This window comes from Lampetra fluviatilis, chromosome 37 (assembly GCF_964198595.1).
Source record: "Lampetra fluviatilis chromosome 37, kcLamFluv1.1, whole genome shotgun sequence".
Taxonomy (NCBI): domain Eukaryota; kingdom Metazoa; phylum Chordata; class Hyperoartia; order Petromyzontiformes; family Petromyzontidae; genus Lampetra; species Lampetra fluviatilis.
Window position 1 is genome coordinate 8,251,049 of NC_136311.1, and position 19,847 is coordinate 8,270,895.

The window sequence follows — 19,847 nt, forward strand, 5'->3', positions numbered from 1 at the left end:
AAAGATGAGAGGTCATATTGGGAACACGGAAATGTTTACCATCAATCACTCGGTCACTTGCATTCACCTATAGCGGTGTGTTCTATAAATAATCCTTCTTGACGGAAGTAAAAAAAAATTCCCCACTGGGAGCAGCTAAATAATGTGTGTTTCAAACGTGTTGCCTTTGTGGGCCCACAGAGGTACAAGTGGCAGGACAAAGCCAGGGTTGGGCGTACACTAATTTAGACAAATGTGACGCAGTCGGGTTTTCAGGGGTACTGAGAGCATAACAAAGAGAGCATATTGTGTGGGTTGAAGCAGTGTGTGTGTGTGCTCAATTAACCAGCATGCACAGTGGCTCTCGAATACAATCATTTTAACAGTCGGCGGTCAATTTACGGCCGTGGCAAAGCAAGCTTTCTCGGCGCAGGTGTGGATAGGTTGTACATTTATTTACTGAAAATATCTTAGCGGGATGACTCCGCAGGGATGGTGCAAGGTGCCGCTAGCGAGGGTGCGCTGCCGGTGTGCGTCTCTGTCGGCGCAGGCGAGCGTTTGTTTCGTGATGCGAGCGAACGCGTGAAACAGGCGGCGCCACGAATGCACGCACGTGCAACGCCTCCGCAGCGAGATCGCACGCCTACTGTTAAACGGCATAATTTTGTGCGCTGCGTGTAATTGCGGGCGTCTCCTCGACTCATTAAAGTTGCATTATAAAATGTGGGGTAAGGAATCATTGACTTTCCGTCACATTAGTCACACGTTCAAACAGACATTATTAAGGTAATAAACCATTTAACTGCTGCGTTGCCTGTCAGCTGAAAGGAATTTATGGTAATTTGCTTTGTCAGTCTTAGCAAAATATGCAGCATCGCAGCTTGGATACTGAGCTACATGCGGATCATATTGCTTTGTTGAAGGCTTGATGTGTTGAAGCAAGAATGCACTTGTGTTGAACGTGTTAGCTTTATATTAAACATCTGTATAGGGAGTGGGGTTTCGTATTGAAGTCATCTGTTTTTTTCTTCTTCGAGAGAATTTTAAAATGTCACACATTTTGGCTCGTGGCAGGATTGTGATAGAATGAGCACCACCTGGTGAGGCTGTACGGCTCCACAAGTCAACATTTTAGTCGTCATATGGAAATGACTGCTCCCTGTCTATAAGAATGCGGAAATGTCACCACTGACTCGGGACCACCAATGGACATTAGCGCCACAGTTCTCATTGAGCAGTTGCATAATTTAAAAAAATGATCATGATAGTACGGCGATGATAAGATTGTTGGCAGAAGTCATGGGAATCATGAAGGCTTCACTCTCAGTTGGGAATGTTTATGAGAGAGTCTACGCTCGTGTGGGAATTACCACGCCGTGCGTCCCCCTCCCCGGGGAAACCAGTAACGCCTTGTCAGCGTCGAGCTGATGCTGTGATTTTTTAAAAACGGGCGTTTCGCGTGCCTTGATAAATGTGGCACGTTGTGCCCCGTTGGGGCTCGGGCCGTGTCAGTTCCTGGGCAGCGTGCGACACGGTGCCGGCTGCCTCGTTTGCGATGCTCGGAGGTGGGGGGCATGGGGGGGGGGCGGTGGATGGGGGGGGGGGTGTAGCTCTGCCGTGCCGGCACATGCGTGAGCGGCGCGCGTGAAACCCGCTGTCGTCTCTGTAAGCGGCGGCGCTTGATTAAGCTCTCCCATGAGATGACGAGAGACTTGGAGCCCGGCCAAGGCCGACCTTTCAGCAGCCCGCACGCCACGCGGGGTGACGAGTGGAGCAGGTGATAACGCGCGCGCGCGTGTGCTGCCCCCCCTTCCATCTCCCACGCCTGCTGGCACCGCTTGTTGAACCCTGCAACCCGGTTGATTGTGTTATCGGCAACGGTGTCGACGATTGTGCTGAGAAGATGTGAATGCTTAAATGAGGGCCACTAATAGACAATTTAGGTCTCCCTTTCACACTTTCTAACAGCTTCTGTGATACGTGTGATGATTCGTCAAATGAGAGAGATTCTTATGCTCAGAATAATGCATGGAATCATGCTCGTAAGTTTAGGTTTGGATTTTATGTAAAACATATGCACATGATACCGTTAGGCTAATAGAACAAACAAGGCAGATGGCAAATCCAAGACTATTAATTAGGAAGTAAAAGTGAGACAAAATAGGAACAAGACCACACATGACACAATTAAGAATCGAATCAGGAGCATGAATTGTAACAATTCCTTTAAACTCCAGGGATATAGGATGATTTGTTTTGTGCCTTGTGGGAATACTGTTCCCATTGATAAGGGATAGGTGCCCCTGCTGGCATTAATGCATAATAATGTACATATTAGAAGAATAGGGTTTTTTCACTTTTTTCTGGCAACAAAACCGAAACCTTTTTACAAGGAATTATGTCTGCATTAACCACAATACTTGTGGTCAGAATGCAAACAAAAACATACTCTGATAATATATGCATTGTCCTTGAAACTGATTGGTCCACACCAGAGACGGCTTTCTTTTCAGCCTCGTCTCAAACGGTGTTAGACCAGAGGACGCTACAAGACGTACAACACAAAGACAATGCACTATCAGAGTAATGAGAGCTCGGTGGTGAGCATCTACATAATGGGACCTCCTTTGCCAGTGCCAAAATAGAAGAATAGGTTTTTCCCCTTTTTTTGGCAACAAAACTGAAACCTTTTTACAAGGAATCATGTCTGCATTAACCACATAACTTGTGGTCAGAATGCAAACAAAAACATACTGATAAAAGAAAGCTGTCTCTGGTGTGGACCAATCCGTTTAAAGGACAATGCATATTTTATCAGAGTATGTTTTTTGTTTGCATTCTGACCACAAGTATTGTGGTTAATGCAGACATGATTCCTCGTAAAAAGGTTTCAGTTTTGTTGCCAGAAAAAAGGGGAAAAACCTATTCTTATATTTTGGTACTGGCAAAGGAGGTCCCATGATATCAATGGACATATTCTTTAATAACGCAAGAAAGCTTCACTGTGTTTAAAGATCCTTTTTCAAGAGGCCTTTGCTTTGGAATATTTGGCTTTTCTTTCATGTGACCCTATAGTATAATTTCCAAAAGTAGGTTATTGTGTGTTTTTTTTCACATGGCATATGTTCACTTTTAAATGGATGAGTGCAACTGAGTTTACTTGAAGGTCCTGGCTTAAGTGTGGATTTTTTTTTTTTGCTGCCTGTAAATGGGTTGACCCTCGATGTAGTGTGTCCGGGGGTGAAGGACGTTGACTTGACCGGCCGATGTTCCTCCAGCGGCGGAAGGTTGAAGCGGTGTACTACTACATGCGCAGCCTAGCGGCCAGCAACCCCATCCTGTCGGCCAAGGAGAGCCTCATCAGTCTGTTCGAAGAGACGAAGAGAAAGGTGAGCGGCGGCGTGCTTGGTCCGTTCTTCAGGAAATAGCGGGCGAAGGTCCCTGGACTTCGACACTATTCAGAGCGGTTCATAAAGCCACGCAAACGTATGTATGTATGTTGAACTTTCGCATCGTACGTAGTCAACCGTGCTAATCGGAGGCGCGGGGGAAGGTCAACAAACGAAAGAAAAAAAACAGTTCTAAAGAAATGCGTTTTCAATATACATTTAAAAGGGCATAGCTCCAGTGGCTTCCTAATATCGCAAGGAAGGGCGTTCTAGATGTCCGCAGAAGCGCATCTGAATGCGCGCGATGCGGTGACCATATTTGTTCGATGGCTTGCAAAAATCCGCTGCGAAGATGACCGGAGTTTGCGTGATGCTTTATGTATTACGGTTCATTTGTGGCATGCACTTTGTGTGTAACGAGTGCAACCTTATAATGTAAGACACCAGTAATCCATCATTAACTTGAATTCAAAACATTTCAGCAGTGCTCTACTCCACTCGCTGGGTTGTCGAAATAATTTTTTTGTAAACTTTAACCCTACTTTCAATACTTTTTCCGGAGGATTTTACATTGGGATGCGAGGCCAATTTATATGTAAGGTCTATTCTACCTGCAGGAGGAAACCGGAGTTAAAAAAAAAAATCCCATACATTTATTTTATTTTACCAGGTAAGGCCCACTGAGCTACACAGCTTTTTTCAGAAGCAACAAATGATTGATCAACAAAGTGGCTTGTCGTGTGGAAATGTATAGCATCCAAATACTCTAAACGCACGTTGATAAATGTGGCGTGAAAAACCGGAGGACCCTGAGAAAAATCCACTTAACCACAGGGAGAAGATGTAAACTCAAATACAGGCAGCGGGGTCGAGATCAAATCCACAACCTCCTGCATACCAGGCGAGGGAGTTAACATCTCACCACCGTGCACAAGGGGTGCACTCAAATGTGCACAGAGATGATTCACGATCCTACTTTCTTTTCCAACATTTTCGAGCCACCTCACATCCAATCGCGATTGAGAATTTCACACATCAATGTGATCCACCAACCCTTGCCTCCCAACTGGTGGAATACAGGCGTGCGCCGAACGCGCCGCTGTTGATTTTAGCAAGGCAAACTCAAGAGGGCAGGATGTGCGAGCGTGTTCCCACCGGCGGCAGTGTCTGCACCGCGCAGCAATGAAGTCGTCTCCAGATGCGGTCACATCTAGGCGATCTAAACACTCGGCATGGAGGTTGCTTTCGCCGCATCGGCAGTCCGTCGATTTCTCGTCTTGGTTGTGCGCAGGCCGTGGCGGCGGAGCGTGCGGAACGGCGCTGGCAGCCCGAGGGCGAGGTGGGCGTGCGGGGGGGAGCCCCCGGGCTCCGGGGCGCCGGCTCCGGCCCCACCGCCCCCGCTGCGGATTCCACGCGCGTCGAAATCTGGATCCACCCGAGCCCCAGGCCGGCGCCTGGTGGCCCCCGGCGCGTGGACAAGCCCGCCAGCCCCGGCGAACACACCGCTTTGGCCAACGCCGCCGATGTGAGTCATGCGAGTTCCAAACGCGCGAAACAAACAACTGTTTTCTTGGGTGTACGTGCCTATACTGCGTGTCCCAGGGTGTCTCAACAGGCAAAAGAAAAACTTCAAAGTAACTTTTAGGAGTGCTGTAATTGTGTAATTCAGATATATGGGAATGATGTCACAGTGGCTTGACTGCAGAAATGGAGCGCCTTACCGTAACTCAGTAATGATGCTTTGAACGCGTGTAGGAAAGCCTGAGACACACAGTATTGGCAGATAGCTGCTTTAGTAGGGGCTGTGAAAACCATATGGTCCAGAAACAAAAACTCTAGGGGAACCCATGAGGGCAGCAACTTGTGTTTCGGGGCTTCTTGGCAAAATCTGCAATCGGCATGACGGCTTCCTTCAGCTGCACTGGAGGGCAGAGGGTGGAGTAGTCATTGATGGGATATTTCTATTTAAAGTCAATTGTGTTGTAATGTAATTGGTCAAATGTAATTTGGTCAGAGCCACTGAGATTATTTTTTTTCCACGGAGTTTCTGTGGGTACTTATTAATGTTTCCAGTCTCGTAGTAAATACAATTTAAAAGTAGAGTTAAACATTTATTTGACACCAGCATAGAGTTGCGGAAATGCACACTTTTATTGGCACTCAACTATAAAATACATTCTTTTGACCCCCAGAATGAATCACATTTTACGTGCTGAATAAAAGTGGGGTGGCTTTCATAACGAAAATATAACATCGAAAGAGCGCCACCCACTTTTATTCAGCACATCAAATGTGATTAATTCTGGGGGTCCAAATAATGTATTTTGTTCTTGAGAGTGCAAATGAAAGTTTGTGCATTGAAAAGCTTGCTTTTTCACCTAATTTGTTTTGCCAGTGATGGTATCATTCGGTCTTTAACATCCATCGTAGATACTGCACTTTGGAATACAGGCGTACATTTGTGGCAGCTGTGCTACAGCTGCCTCAGTGGTGAACGCCATCTCCCCCCATGCCGTTGTAAAATCCCTCCGCAGTGTTAATCCTTGAATACGTTTTCTTTTACGCATTTTAAAATTTGCTTTTCAAATAAAACATCCGTGTTTTGTTGCTTTTTTTCCCCGTCCGTCAGCTGAACAAGAAATTTGCGCAAAGTTTCCTGTACGCTCATGGCAAGCTGTTCACCAAGATCGGGTGAGTGGCACGGGCTCGAGCACACCGTCACGTTTCCACACGGCCCCTCAACATTTTTTCACCCCACGTGTAGGGCAGGCGCTGTCCAAAAGCGCGAGCGCGCGCCTGGTCTAACCGTCTTCACGATAGCCGCGCATACGAACGCTAACAGGCGAAGTGACACATGATGTTGCCGTTGCGATACTTTATTTTGTACAGCCCAGGAGGAGTCTTGTCTCGTGTAAATACATATCGATCCATACTCTTTGGTTCTTTCGGTAAAGTCACGTCGGTAAAAAATAAAAGTCAAAAAATAAAAAATTCAAATTAATTTAATCACGATGTTTCGATCGCAACGCAAGAAATCATCATCAGGTGTGAAACCAACATAGTGATCCCCCGTTATACAGCGGCTCACTTCACGGACCACTTTTCGGGAACATGTCTGTTCTGTATGTCGAGGGTTGCTTGTACTTGACATTTGGGGCATAGTTTTAAATTGTTTTTATTATCCTCTCATTTGAGTCGCCTGCCGTAAAGCATGCTATTCACGTGGGATTAAGTGCTTTTAAATGTCATGACTTCTTTTGATATTACGACACAAACTTTAAAAAATGAAAAGCAAGCATGAACAAAGTATGCGTTTAGGTGGTGCAGACACTGTTACACAGCTATCAATTAAATGTACATGTTGTAGAAAATCTAGATAGTCACAATAACGCATTCAAAATTTTAATGTGCCTACTTTTTGCAGTAAAAGTAGGCACATTGCCTTCAGGGAGGCGGTGACTCGTTGTCAAAGTTCACAATTTTCAAACGTTGCAGGAGCCACGCTCACGGCACCGCGTTTTCTTCAGGAGCCCTTTACAAACTGCATTTTTGTGCGAGCCCTGGTCATTTTCCCCAAAAGCAAAACCCCGCCCGGTGAACGCGCCAGGGGGCGCCACAGCACTGAGAACCGGCAACCATTCCTGGCGGGGCGGGGTTTTCTGTTTGTTTTAAACACAAAGCAAAGGCCTCTGGTTGTACCCATCTGATGCCCAAATGCATCTGACGTTGCTGCAGCAATTTCACTGCGAAGCTGCGCTCGTGCGCCGAGCGTGGCTTTGTCAATCGGGAGCGCCTCGTCTGGCAGGGAATCCTGCGTTTGCGAGTGTGGGTGCGAGAGTGAAGACGCGGCGTTGCCACTTGCTTTGGGATAAAATAATATGGGTGGATGAATGCTTAAATGCGTAAAAGAAATTCTTCGTAGAAGAAAAAAAATGCATTAAAGGCCTGATTAATGATGTCTTCAACGTTTTATAGCCCAGTTGTGATTTCCCAGGCTTTGGGTAATTCATTTTATGTAAATTAGGGTATTTTGTGTGGAGTCTGTGCAATAAACGCAGCAGTGCTTTGAATCAATGGGCAATTACACGATATAGCAGAACATATGACGTTACCTTGCAGGCTGGTAACGTGTGTCATGGGCACGGTACGGCTCGCAGTGTATACCGGAGTGCAGGCTAATATGTGGCAGTAGTGTAGCGTGGCTATGCTATTTAAATTGTTCCTAATACCGTTAGACCGGTGTGCAGTGGCTTTCCTGCCATGTAATATAAAAAGGCTGTCGCTGGCGGGTTGGTAGTGCTGGTCTGTGGCTGAACCACTCTGCTCTGCATGCATTAGCATCTGCTTGTAGCATTCACAGTGAAGATGCTGGAGCCTTTGATTTTAGAAAGAGGAATCACAAGCCAGCATTATTAGAAATATCTTGGTGCAATGCTTCGTGTGCAGCTTTCACGCATTTGGCAGGAGCCGGCGCAACGAGATGTGGTGAGAAAACAGCAGTGAAATGTATACTAAAACATTAACTTGAGAAATTAATTCAGAGTTATTCCATCCGGGGGGAAGTAAATCCAATGCCCTTATACAAGAGCGGCTGTGCATATCCATGGGAATGTGGCTCCGCTTAGAAGCAATTTGCGCCTCGTGATTCAGCGCTCTGGGGAGTTCGTTTGCTGCGAAGGCCGATGTGGCCAACTCGGCGGGGGGGGGTGGGGGAGGTCCAAGCTCGCTGGGCTACACCGTGAGTTGTGGAGAGACTGTGTCCTGCCTGGAGCGTCCTCGTGTCCACGCAGCTGGGCGTCTGGGACACGCTCACAATGGCGCAACGTGGAACCTGTGCTGCCAGCAGAGACCGTCTGTCGCAAAGCTCTGCCAATCCTGGCCAACTCGATCGATTGTGGTACAAATTAATAGGGCAGCGTTAAAATTAAACATTATTTACCTGCCGGTGTTGCACTTAGCCTAGGCGCTAATTGGTTTTAATAGCGGCGGCGGTCTTGCAGTGACTTGCATGGCTATAATTTCACGTCGGTCGCGCGTACGGTTAAATTGCGGATCAGCAGTGACCGCGAGCAGACTTCATAAACAGTACTTTCCCAAATGACTAGGTGGCCGTGAGAGAGAGATGTGTCACCGGCAGCCTCGGCGCTCAAAGGGGGCGGCGGGGGGGGGTGGTCTGAGCCATGGGCGGCACATTCACGGAACTCCTGTCGCACTGACATTCTCGGAGTTGCGATGGTTGCCGCAGGAATGTGAGCTCCATGCGGTCGAGACGTGCGCTTTTAAAACCGCACCGTGGGCTGGTGCTTTAAGTACGCGCCTCTCACCCACAGACGTCAGTCGTCTTGGCACAGGCGTGCACAAGGTCGTGGCAGGATGAGAGAGAGGAGAGGGCGGGGGGGGGGGCAAGGATGAGACGGCGAAGTGAAGCGATACGGATGTTTTCCTTAAATATTGCAAATTGGTACAACTTAAGCAAAGGGAGGCTGCCTTGTGCAATTGTCGGCACCTATGAAACCCTGACACCGGTACCTAATGACGCTCGCGCACAATCAGGCGCAGCACCCGGTGTCCGGCGTTAATGGCAGGAGTGCTCCTCGCTGGGATGCCAAGGGTGTTCGGGTTCAAGCGCGCGCAAAATATCCACCCGTTTCCGTACACAGCCATGGCATCCCCGAGAGGCTCACCTGGCGCTGCAGCCACCAGAATTCTCAATCCCCGTGCGAGACCGGACTTAAGCTGCACGCTTTGGACTTGACCTGGCGCGAGCGGCGATGACGTCTGAAGGAAATGAGTTTCTACGTCGTTCGTACAAACAACTCTCACTAGGGGCATGATTGTTGGTCACTATTCGCCCACTCCCCTCTGTGCTCCGTGCCTTGAACAAATGGCTCCATCACAACCTCGTGCCCCTTGTGGGTGCTTATCCGCAGGTCAGCCACACCTTGCCGTGGCCGTGCCTCTCCCCCCCCCACCACCACCCCCTCCCCTCGCTGCAGCACGGTCCTCCCACGGGCCGGCGTGTGCTCTCGGGTTTATCTTGGTTCTGTGCCCCCCCCCCCCTGGCGCGAGGTCCGTGGCCTCGCCGTCCCACGCGCTGCTTCCTGTTTTAATCGCACGTTAATATTTTGCTGGAGATGGGCCAGCTCACGACCGCCCAAGCTGCCCTGGGGCTTTTCGTGTGCTTTGTTTAACCAGGTGAGAACGCAGGAGATCTGGATGGTCTCATTTGCAAGAGTGATCCGGGTCATTAGTTGTTGCGTATAGCCTTTTGGTGTTTTTGTATAATAAATTAATGAATCAACCTAAGCTGCGAGGTTCGGGCAAGCCGTTGGTGTGCTTGCCACAGAGCTCATTGAGCTTGCAGCAAGCAAGATTGATTCTGCATTCGGCCAGAAATCTACACGAGGCGTCATTACCAAAGCGCACCGATCTACTGTGCAGTTGATATTGAAGACACTATTCTCTTTCCAACTATCTCAATTTTGAGAGAGTAGACCACCCTTAAGCTCTGCGCAATGGCTTCCCGTCCAACTCACTTAAATGTATCGTTCAAATTAATAGAACAGCATTAACATTAATTACTATTTACCCGCCTGCAGTGCGCAAATTAAACCAGTTGTGAAGTATCTTCTTGGTTCTTTCGGTAAAGTCACATAGAAAGGGAAGTAATAAAATAATAAAAAGAAAAACATAATAAAATCATTCTCACGACGTTTCGGCCACAACGCAAGCAGCCGTCCTCAGGTGAAGACCAGGTCTGTCCCTTCTACGTGACTTTACCGAAATAACCAAGAAGATGAATCCCTGCAGTCACGAAAGCTTTAAATCAGTTGTGAAGTATACATCGGAATTCTACAAAATAAAACGCACAACAATCGTCGTAACTGCTGAACCCCACGAGCATGCCTCGGCGAGCCCCCCGTGTGAGGTGGCACCGCGGGACGGCTGCGAGCCCCCTGCGGGGCGAGGTTTATTTACTGCTCCGCCGTGACCCTCCCACCCAGACACGCTGGCGTTTGCGGTTTTACGCGCCGTTGGCAGCGGCGCTGCGTGCGCCCTCGGAGCCAGACGGCGTCCCGTTCGGCAAACCTTGTGCCAACTTTGATTGGCGGCATGAGCTGGCGGCGCTCCTTCAGTGCACCAGCACGTCGCCGCGCCCGTGGGTGCTCTTGCTTGTTATTTCTATTTTTTTCAATTCTCCAGAGCCTCTGCACTCAGGGTTTCTGGGCCTTTTGTCCCGAGGATGCCACACGCAAAAGCTATGCATTGTATTCTTTTGGGAAAATGTATTTTGAAAACCGAAGCACGTAAATTATCTTCTTGGTTCTTTCGATAAAGTCACGTAGAATGGAAATAATAAAAATAAAACATAATAAAATAAATCTCACGACGTTTCGGCCACAACGCAAGCAGCTGTCCTCAGGTGGAGAACAGGTCTGTCGAGAAGACATGCTTCTCGACCGAAAGAACCGAGAAGATGAATCCCTGCAGTCACGAAAGCTTTAAATCGACACGTAAATTATATTTTAGAAAATGTGAATATTTCGGATGGTGACTAAACACAAGCAGGTGACTAAACACAGGATGGACAGTTGTTTGGTCTGGAACATTCAGAACACGTTGTCTTGGAGGTGGCTAAGTGGCTCAAAGCACTTAAGAAGCTGCGCTGAGTTTGTATCTGGGCAAACACACGTGGTTGAACTGAGCTCTTTGGTGTAGCGACTTGATCTTCCCCTTTTCCTGTCACCACAAGTCGTATGCTCATCCATTATCAGGCGCGCGATTATGTGGCCCGTGACCCTGGCGGGGTTCTCCACGAGACACAGCTCCTCCTCCGGAAGCCGACTGGTCGATAGACGCCCCATGGTCTGTTTCTCACCTCGGGCGCACGTGTCAGTACCGTTCGAGTAGCCCCACTTTCCGCACGTTGACTTTTGACCCTCCCGATTGCCGTTGGAAGGCGGTTTAAACATATCCTGGTTGACCAATCTCACTCTGCGACAGCGGCGAGGGTGTTCCGCAAGGTCAGCTTGCATTTTGACGTCCTTGGTTATCGCGTCGATTCGTGTTCACCGCATTTCCAGTGGCGTAGCCCACGGTGATATTTTTAAGCGGCTCCGTTGCAGCTAGGAAGCTCTTCCGCTTACAGCTGCTGTGTGGCCATGCAGTGGATGTCCAGTGTCCTCACCTTGTCATGATCTTTGTATTTAGCTTGCCACCGCTCTCGCGATATCCGGTGGGGCGATTCCGGCTTGCACTCACTGGCTGTTCACATTTTTTGGTTTTCGGCATCCGGTAATGCATCGGAAGCTGTCATTCAACACAGGGTACAGCTTCTTTGCGTGAGCCGATCTTTCCCACACTGGACATGTGTATTCTGTCAAAGAATAGCAAAGTGCGAGTGCATTGGCTCGTATTGTTCCTGGGTTGCCTCCCCATGTTGAGTTTGCGAGCTTCCTGAGTTTATTGTTCCGGGCACAGGCTTGGCCTTTTCACCCTCCCCCAGGTGTTGCCTTGCAGGAGAGCATGTGGGCTAATGTCACTCCAAGGTAGACCGGATTCCATGAGCGAGCAAGCGAGCGGTACCCTTGCTCCAGAAGATGCCAAGTTGTGTGTTGGCCTCCCAGTTGTTACTGAGATGGAAGAGGCTCACTTGCGTCTCAGCTGTTTTGCCACGTATTGGTTCTTGGTGTAGTAGACTGATAACCCAGACAGTGCTGCTGTGAGTGTAGCTTCAATCTTGGTGGCTTGGGTAGCGATGCGTAGCTCATCGGCGTGTCACAGCCAAGTCACCAACGGCTATATAAAAACCCACCATGTTAAGTTTAGTTTTTCACTTATTTTTGACATCCTGCAACTTAAAGATTGAAACATGTTGTTCATGTCGCTGTCCGATGAACACCTCTGTCGAGCAGGGCAGGTGTGAAGGTGCGCACCGTCTATCGTGTGGATAAGAGGCGTTAGATGTGACTTCAGAAGTAGTTGTGAGATGTTCCCTTCCAGAGTCCGTCCTCTGACGTTGGGTGACACACACTGCGTTCTGCATTGAATGGGTTTGTGAATGGAAATCTCACCATCTGATAACACGTCGCTGATAGCGCATTTGTAATATATTCGTCGTGGTGGTCTGGGAGGCGGGGGGGAGAAGCAAAAAAAAAGTTAAGCAATCATACGTGACTGTGTTTTGAGAGATTGCAATAGCTGACATTGAAACACCGTAAAGTGATATTGATGTCCGGTAAACTGCGTGCCACATTTGGACTGGCACCTACCGAAACCGTTTTTGAAATGTGTTAACCTCAACTCAGGCTACAGTCAGTATCGCCGCGTGAGCTCTTAGGCAAGAGTGACATCAGGGCGCAGTGCCTGTGGGGTGGCGCGTGTCACACGGGCACTCCTCGGCAATGAATCCCATCGCCCCTTTTGAGTTACAAGTGTCACACTCGCTTAGTTCCTCACCGTAACAACTGGCTTGTCTCCTTCTGGAATGGTGCCTCCAATTGATTTTGCCGTGGCTTATTTTGAGTGTTGTTGTTGGTGTATCGGAAATAAACATGCGATGACGATGGATTACCAAAAACACAGCATGCAAAATACATGTAAGTTTGTTCAGTTTATATGAAGTAATTTTCTACTGAATTCCAATTAGTAATGATGCTACCCACAAATTCACATCACATGATTAAGATTTGGTTTCAAATGCCGTTAGCAGGAGCAGCACATTCATACTCACCAGCAGTCTTATTCTTGTGTGTCAATGTTTCTGTAGGGAGCAGTGGTGCAGTGGTTAGCACACTGCTACTAACCCGGTGACCCACGTTCGATTCCCACTTGCGACCAATAACAGTGGAGGATATTTTAACCGGTCACAGGCCTCCTCTAAGTCGACTCAGTCTTAAGTTAGTACCTTGTGCAGTGTGTAAACATCAGCATTGGGGAGACAAAGGTGGCTGGGTGTGGTGTGTGCCGTGTCGGCCTTCATAGGTGCTCCGCTAACAGCACGTGCCCCAACAGTTCTCGCAACGGCTTATGGCTAGTCATCGAACAAAGTCGGTCACTGCATTGCGCGCTTTCAGATGTGCTTTTGCGGCTGTCTGGAACGCTCTTCCGATATTAGGAAGCCACTGGAGATATGCCCTTTTAAATCAAGATTGAAAACTAATTTCTTCAGAACTGATTTTTGTGTTTAGTTTGTTACCCTTCCCATGCACCTCCAATTAGCACGGTTGAGTACATACGATGCGAAAGAAGTTCAGCATACAAGGCTACACGGCAGGAAGAGATCTTTTTACGTGTGTGTGTGTGGGTGTCGTGCGTGCAGGATGGAGAGGTTTGCGCCGGTGGTGTGTGCGTCGCTGCGGGAGTTCAGGGCCCTGCTCCAGCACAGCCCTTGTCCCGTGGGCGGCACCCGCATGCTGCAGCTCATGGCCATCAACATGTTCGCCGTGCACAACAGCCAGCTGAGAGGTGCGTGCTGCGCCCATGTGTGCGTGTGTGTGCGTGCGCGCGCGCGCTTCACGCCAACGACTACTTTCCGTGGCTCGTAGTGCACGGACCTGCCACACGGCCCTCGTTTGAAGGGAGCCCTTCCGTACAGTGTGCGGTGACGTTGATGATGCGATTGTACGAATAGACCGGTACATGGCCCCACTACTTAACCCCTTTCCCATTCCCCGGTACGTCTTCGGGTCGAAAGGCGTACCGACGCTCCCACAAGGCCATGCCGGAGAGCGTGTGGCACAGCTTGGTGCCAGCTATCGTAGAGTGCGGTCGTGTCGCTCCAGTTCTCTGCGGTGAAAGCAATGTATTTAAAAACAGCGGCGTTATGCCTCTAAATAAAATCAACGTGAACTGCTTGAGCGTTCCGAGATTCAGCGGTGAACGGGACCCACCCTGCAACTTACAGACGTCTCGGAACGGGAAATAAGGCATCCCCACCTAACACGGCCATAATTGAATGACATCGCTGCATAACATCACAGCCCTGCGATGACGATGCAATCACTCGAGGATTTAATTATGTTTAAAAGAAAGAAGCAATGTTTGTGTGTAAATAATGATTGCTATTGGGTTTTATTATTCCCTGCATTTCAGGTACATCATCAGTTTGCAGTCACAGTGAAAAGTGTTTTATACTGTGATTGTGAAATCATGGTTGTGCTTAAATCACGCGTTCATTTTCAACCAGGTTGTCGTGAATTCCCACTGTTGCTAGGGAGGACAGGGACACGTAAGAAATAGATATGATCCAGCAGCTGCTGTCAAACTTGAGCTTTGAGTTAAGACACTGCTCAAATGACAACCTACTCTTTTGTTGAGTCAAGGAGTCTTTAATGTCCACTTTGCAGAAGGGATTTCAAATGCTTTCCTCGTGAAACAGAAAAGGCTCCAGTGTGGATCTGCCCTGCACTTGGCTGTCCCCGTGCACCACATGCCCCTAAAGATGGGGACACTGTGGCAGCTAATGAGGAGGCAATCGTGTTAGGTTTGCGCAGTGCTCGCAGCAGGCAGCGAATTTTTTAGCGACAAGAGAAACCCGAATGTTAACTTGACGTCGGGGCGATCGCCTCGAGTGCACGTAATGAGCTCCTGGGTCACGCCACAGTGCAGTCCATAGCACGTGGAGTCCATTTCAAGCTTGAGTCTCAAGGCTTTCGGGAACTCGGCTCTCTGACCGTGGTGTGGCTCCGCGAGGGGAAGACTTGTTACCGTCGCAGCCAATAGGAAACGGGGGACGTAATGTTGTTGCACCTGTAGGTCGCAGCGAAGTGTGGTGAAGGCCCCCAGTGCTTAAAGTGTCAGCATAATATTGAGCCCCCTGTATAGTTTATGGCCTAATGACGAGAGCGGTTTTGCTGCTGAGACAGTTTGCACAGCCGTCCACAGTTCAGATTGCAACGGGAAACTTGCGTTCACTGGCGTACCATTTATTTTCAAATGGATGCCATCAAATCGTTTGTGGATGCCGAAAGTCTCACTGACTGGTAGGGACTTAATTTGTTTTGATTTCTTTGTTCATAATCCGCCAGTTAAACGTGCCGCACACTCCAGGCGGGTCTTGTCATAATGACGGGGCTAATGCCTTTGGGGGCAGTGTTTGATAACCAGACAAACGCAGTCGCGTCTGCTGGCTGGCACAGGATCCCGATTGCTACCGACCACACTCCCTGGACCGTAATGACACTTCCCTCACATTAATCCGTCCAGCTTTGCTGCGGAGCCAGGTCCCAAGTTTAATCTGGTAATAGAGCATCAGAAATGATGGGAGCAAGTGGGTGGGGGGGGGGGCGGTAGTGGTGGGGTGGGGGGTGTCTTACCACAGCAGATGATGATAATAATGATATTAGAAATATTGGGCTGTCCAAAGAAACCAGAGTAAACATAAAAGGCATTCATAATTAATTTGGCGCAGGGAATGTACAGCATGTCGGTGATTTTGTAGTCCACTGGGTAAAGTTTCGAGAGCATTGTTCGAAATTTAGAGCTGTTCCTTGAACAGACGCGGCGTTTAGTGTTTTGACGGTACCCGTTTTGATAGCAAGGCGTTGAACACACATTGAGATCGGGCATGATGCAGAACGTATGCGTGCCCCAACAAAGAGTCAAGCACTGGTGTTTGGGTAGCCACGTTAATGGGGCGTATGAGAAATAATAGGGTTTTGTTTGCTTCTAAATAGCAGAAGCCATTGCCTGACCTTCCTGCACTTTTTAAAATCTCTCACTTGAAAATTACAATTCAGAGAATGTCAGGCTGTCAGTCATTGTTGTAAGCAGGATACATGTTGCTGTTTTATATATAAACTAGACTGACTGAACAAGTCATTTCCATTTGCCAGTAACAAAAATCCATAATTTTGTTATCTATTTACGTAGAGAACAAACTGTGTTTTCTTTGAGGGGTACAACCTCATTTTTTTTTTGCCTGTATAGCATTGCTTTTGTTTTTTTTCATGCTGTCGAGCTCTAACGTGTGTGTTAGAGAAGATTGAGGCACGGATGTATGCACACACGAACTCTGAAACCCGTGGTATTGGATGTAATAATTTGGTTTCTATGCCAAGCATGCAGTATATGCTGCTGAGCAGAAACAGTAATGCACAGTGCTCCCCTGCTCACACACGCGCGCGTGACTTGTGCGCCCTCCCGGCTGCATCGTAATTTCTGTTTGTCCGCACATTGTACGTTTGGGACGGGTGAGTCCCTCCAATTAACCGCGTAACGTGGGATGCCACGGTGGCGTTGATGTTAACTCCCTCGCCTGGAATGCAGGAGGTCGTGGGTTCGAATCCCGACCCCGATGTCTGCTGTATATTTGGAGCTTGCGTGTTCTCCCCGTGGCCGTGTGGATTTTTCTCCGGGTCCTCCGTTTTTTTTTCCCCTCCACATTTAGAATCAACAGACCTTTAGAGTATTTGGCTCCTATACATTTCCACATGATAGGCCTCTTCGTTGAGCTATTATTTGTGGCCAATCGCTTATGGAAAGAAGCTATATCGCTCAGTGGTACCAGATTGCTTGCACTCAGTGCACTGCATGCAGGACATAGGCATTTATCGTTGCTGCTCCTTATGGATATATGCACAGATATTTGTTTGTGTACTCTACTCGTGTGTATGTTTCTAAATTTGAATGTTGTGGCTGGTGTTTTTAATGTAGCTGATGGGATACGTATTACTTTAGTCGGGACATCATGTCCATCTGTGTTGCTGCCCATCCATTTGAGGGCATCTCACATTTTTACAAAAACAACAAACCATTACGTTATTTGTCGTGAAACTTACTACACAACTTGGCAATGCCAATGTCCACACCAGAATAGGTATTTGGCGAGATTGACAAATTACGGGACACTTTGTGCCTTCACAATTAATTTGCGCGCTTCTGAACGTGGGCAACATGGGTCTGCGCATTTGCACCCTTGTGGATTTGTTCGCATGTGCATTTGTACGTTTCCGTGTGCGCACTGTCTCCGTACCGTCGAACCCCTAACAACATGCCTCGTTCTCTTAGTAGACTGGCTCGCCAGCTTGTTTCTATTCCAAACGCACGTATGGTGCATTTTATTGGCGCTGTGCATTTTGCAAACTGTTCCTGGCCATGAAGCACAACGCTTGTGACAACTGAAATTTGGAATCTGGTTTGGGTCTGTCCGTAAAATGAGTGTCTAGCGTGTGGTTTGTTTAGGTTTCCGCTGGGGTGGCAAAGGCGGCTTGACTCGCCTAGAACTGGCCACAACCACCCCCTTAGGTGCTACATTGGCCTCAGTGGTTGCACGCCAACATTACTTGTCTGATAGACGATAAATATGAATGCATGACTTGCGATTTTCTATTTGTAAGATCAACTTTACGTGTTACACTTGGCAGCTTAGCATGTATTGTTGACCTGAATTTTGTTTTGTTTTTGCGTGGCAGCTACTAAGAGCAGCTAAAACTTGTATGTATCTATTTACCATATGTGTGTATCTACACACTGTACAACAACAACAAAAGTCTGAAATAGTTTGCAGTTAAGTAAAAAAATTATTGAATTAAAAAGTCAACATTTATGGCTTTCTTCAAGATGGGGGGGGGGGATTGTTCAAAGGCGTTTGTGTGCCACATGGCATGCTGATGCCACTCGGTACAAAGCCGCCTGACCGCTCGTGCGGGCTCGAAGCCGCGGGGTCGCTCGGGTTACTCCAAACAAAGGGAGCGTTTGAGACTCGGCCGTGATGAGGCAGCGTGGCCATCTGGACCGATCGCTCTCCGCTCGGCGGATGTGGGAACACGGGCGAGACAAAGGCACCGCTGAGCTGTCTGGGAACACCAGGGCTACACCGAGTGTTCACTCACTCCTCCCTCTGCCTCTCTTCTTCTTTTCCCTCTCTCCCTGTGCCTCTCTCTTTCTGCCTCTCAGCCTCCTGTGCCCCTCCAACCCTGCACTCACTCTTTCACCCTATTTCACCCATGCACCCCCTTACGTTTTTTCTGGTCTGCCTCTCGTGTACCCTCCCTCGCCTCTCATGCTTTCATTTTCCCTCTTACAGTGGTGAAGCTGCTGCCGTGTTCCCTTAGCTCTTGGAGCCTCCTTGTTCACCCGGTCTCTGCTGTCCCCTCCATGTAATTCCACTTCCATTTACGAGAGCGGTGGAGAGGTGGGGGCGGTCGCGTTGATGCCTGTATACAAGACCTTCCCGTTCCCGTACGGTGATGAACACCGCACCTTAAGCCTGACATGGTGGGCAGATGTGAGTGTAGCCTTTTCAAGAGGTGGCTCGCCTCCATCAATAGCCACTTTTTCCAGGAATGTTGCCGTCTCTCTACCAATCTCTCGCACGATGGTCCTCTTTGAAAGATGTGAGTGGGAATGCTTTTTAACATTTTTGTTATTCATTTTTTTCACAAATATCGTAATTGTGCTTTTAGCCTCCAGGCACAATCAACTCTGGATCTTCTTCCAGCGACAGAGCCACACATTGCTTTCTGGAATCCAGAAGTGGTGCCAGGTCCTAATCTCCACTATGGTTTCATCGATCCAGCAGCCACTACCATGCAGCCTCTTCAGCCTGGCAATTCTTGTCTGCTAAGCACGACAGAGCTAAGAACAAAACCACATTTCTACGGTGGGGCTTGTGTCGGCGCTGCTGACCTCCTGGAAATATTTGAACCCCCGCATACGTCGACCAAGTTTGGTCTTGGATAGGAGCGCAGAATTTGAACCCAGGATCTCAGTGCTGCTGGATCTCTGCTCTGAGACAAGGGTAACATGAGGATTAGCCCCTTCAGCCACCCGTCCTCCTTGCATTCCAGCTGGCTCATTTGTGTCTCGCTCGCTGTCCCTCTCATGATCTTAATTGCCCTCTCCCCATCGGCTCTATCGTTAACTTCTTCATGCCCTCCATCCCTAGTGACTCACTCTGTCCCCGCTCTCCTCACACTCACCCTCTAATCTGCAGGCAAAAGGTAAAGGTGCAGCCCTGAAATTGCACATTCACTCCATTGAGTCCGGCTCGATTTGTTACGTACATGATTCAACTTATCACTAACATAGGAATACATTTTAAGCAATGAATCGACGCATCTTTACAATCCGCCCAAATTTAAGTTCTGATTTGAGAGTTGGCCATTGCCACTGTCAGGCCTCGCCTTACTCTTTGCAAGTGACATTGCAGAGTCCTTGGCATTCCCCTTCTGGCGAACTTCGTACACTTGGCCGACCATTCCCAGATGAATGAGCAGTCACGGTCGGGAGTTGAACCGCTGGCCTCGCGACGTCGCGGCCCAGGGTGAGCGCCCATGACCCCCCTCCCCCATGTGGTAGTAGAGGCTCTGTGAGCCGCATCTGCTGGGCGCTGGCTTGGCACGGGGGAGCTACGCTGCGAGGGGACGCAGCTCGTAGCTCTTGTCCTTAAGCTCAAATCTTGACAGAACAAATGTCAAATGGCTTGGAGTTGTTCTTGTTATTTCCCTGCGTGCTGAGAGCCCTAAGTGTGTTTGC

At 48.6% G+C, this 19,847-nt stretch overlaps 1 protein-coding gene across 3 annotated transcripts in view; it reads left to right on the forward strand.

The window, feature by feature from the left end:
* SMG6 (SMG6 nonsense mediated mRNA decay factor) overlaps nucleotides 1-19,847 on the forward strand; it is a 184,546-nt gene that overhangs the window by 11,306 nt on the left and 153,393 nt on the right. For all 3 annotated transcript variants that reach the window (XM_078873763.1, XM_078873764.1, XM_078873765.1), the window contains exons 8-11: nucleotides 3,258-3,368; nucleotides 4,660-4,893; nucleotides 5,998-6,059; nucleotides 13,690-13,835. In XM_078873763.1, coding sequence (XP_078729889.1) covers nucleotides 3,258-3,368; nucleotides 4,660-4,893; nucleotides 5,998-6,059; nucleotides 13,690-13,835 — 553 coding nt within the window. The remainder of the gene's footprint in view (nucleotides 1-3,257; nucleotides 3,369-4,659; nucleotides 4,894-5,997; nucleotides 6,060-13,689; nucleotides 13,836-19,847) is intronic.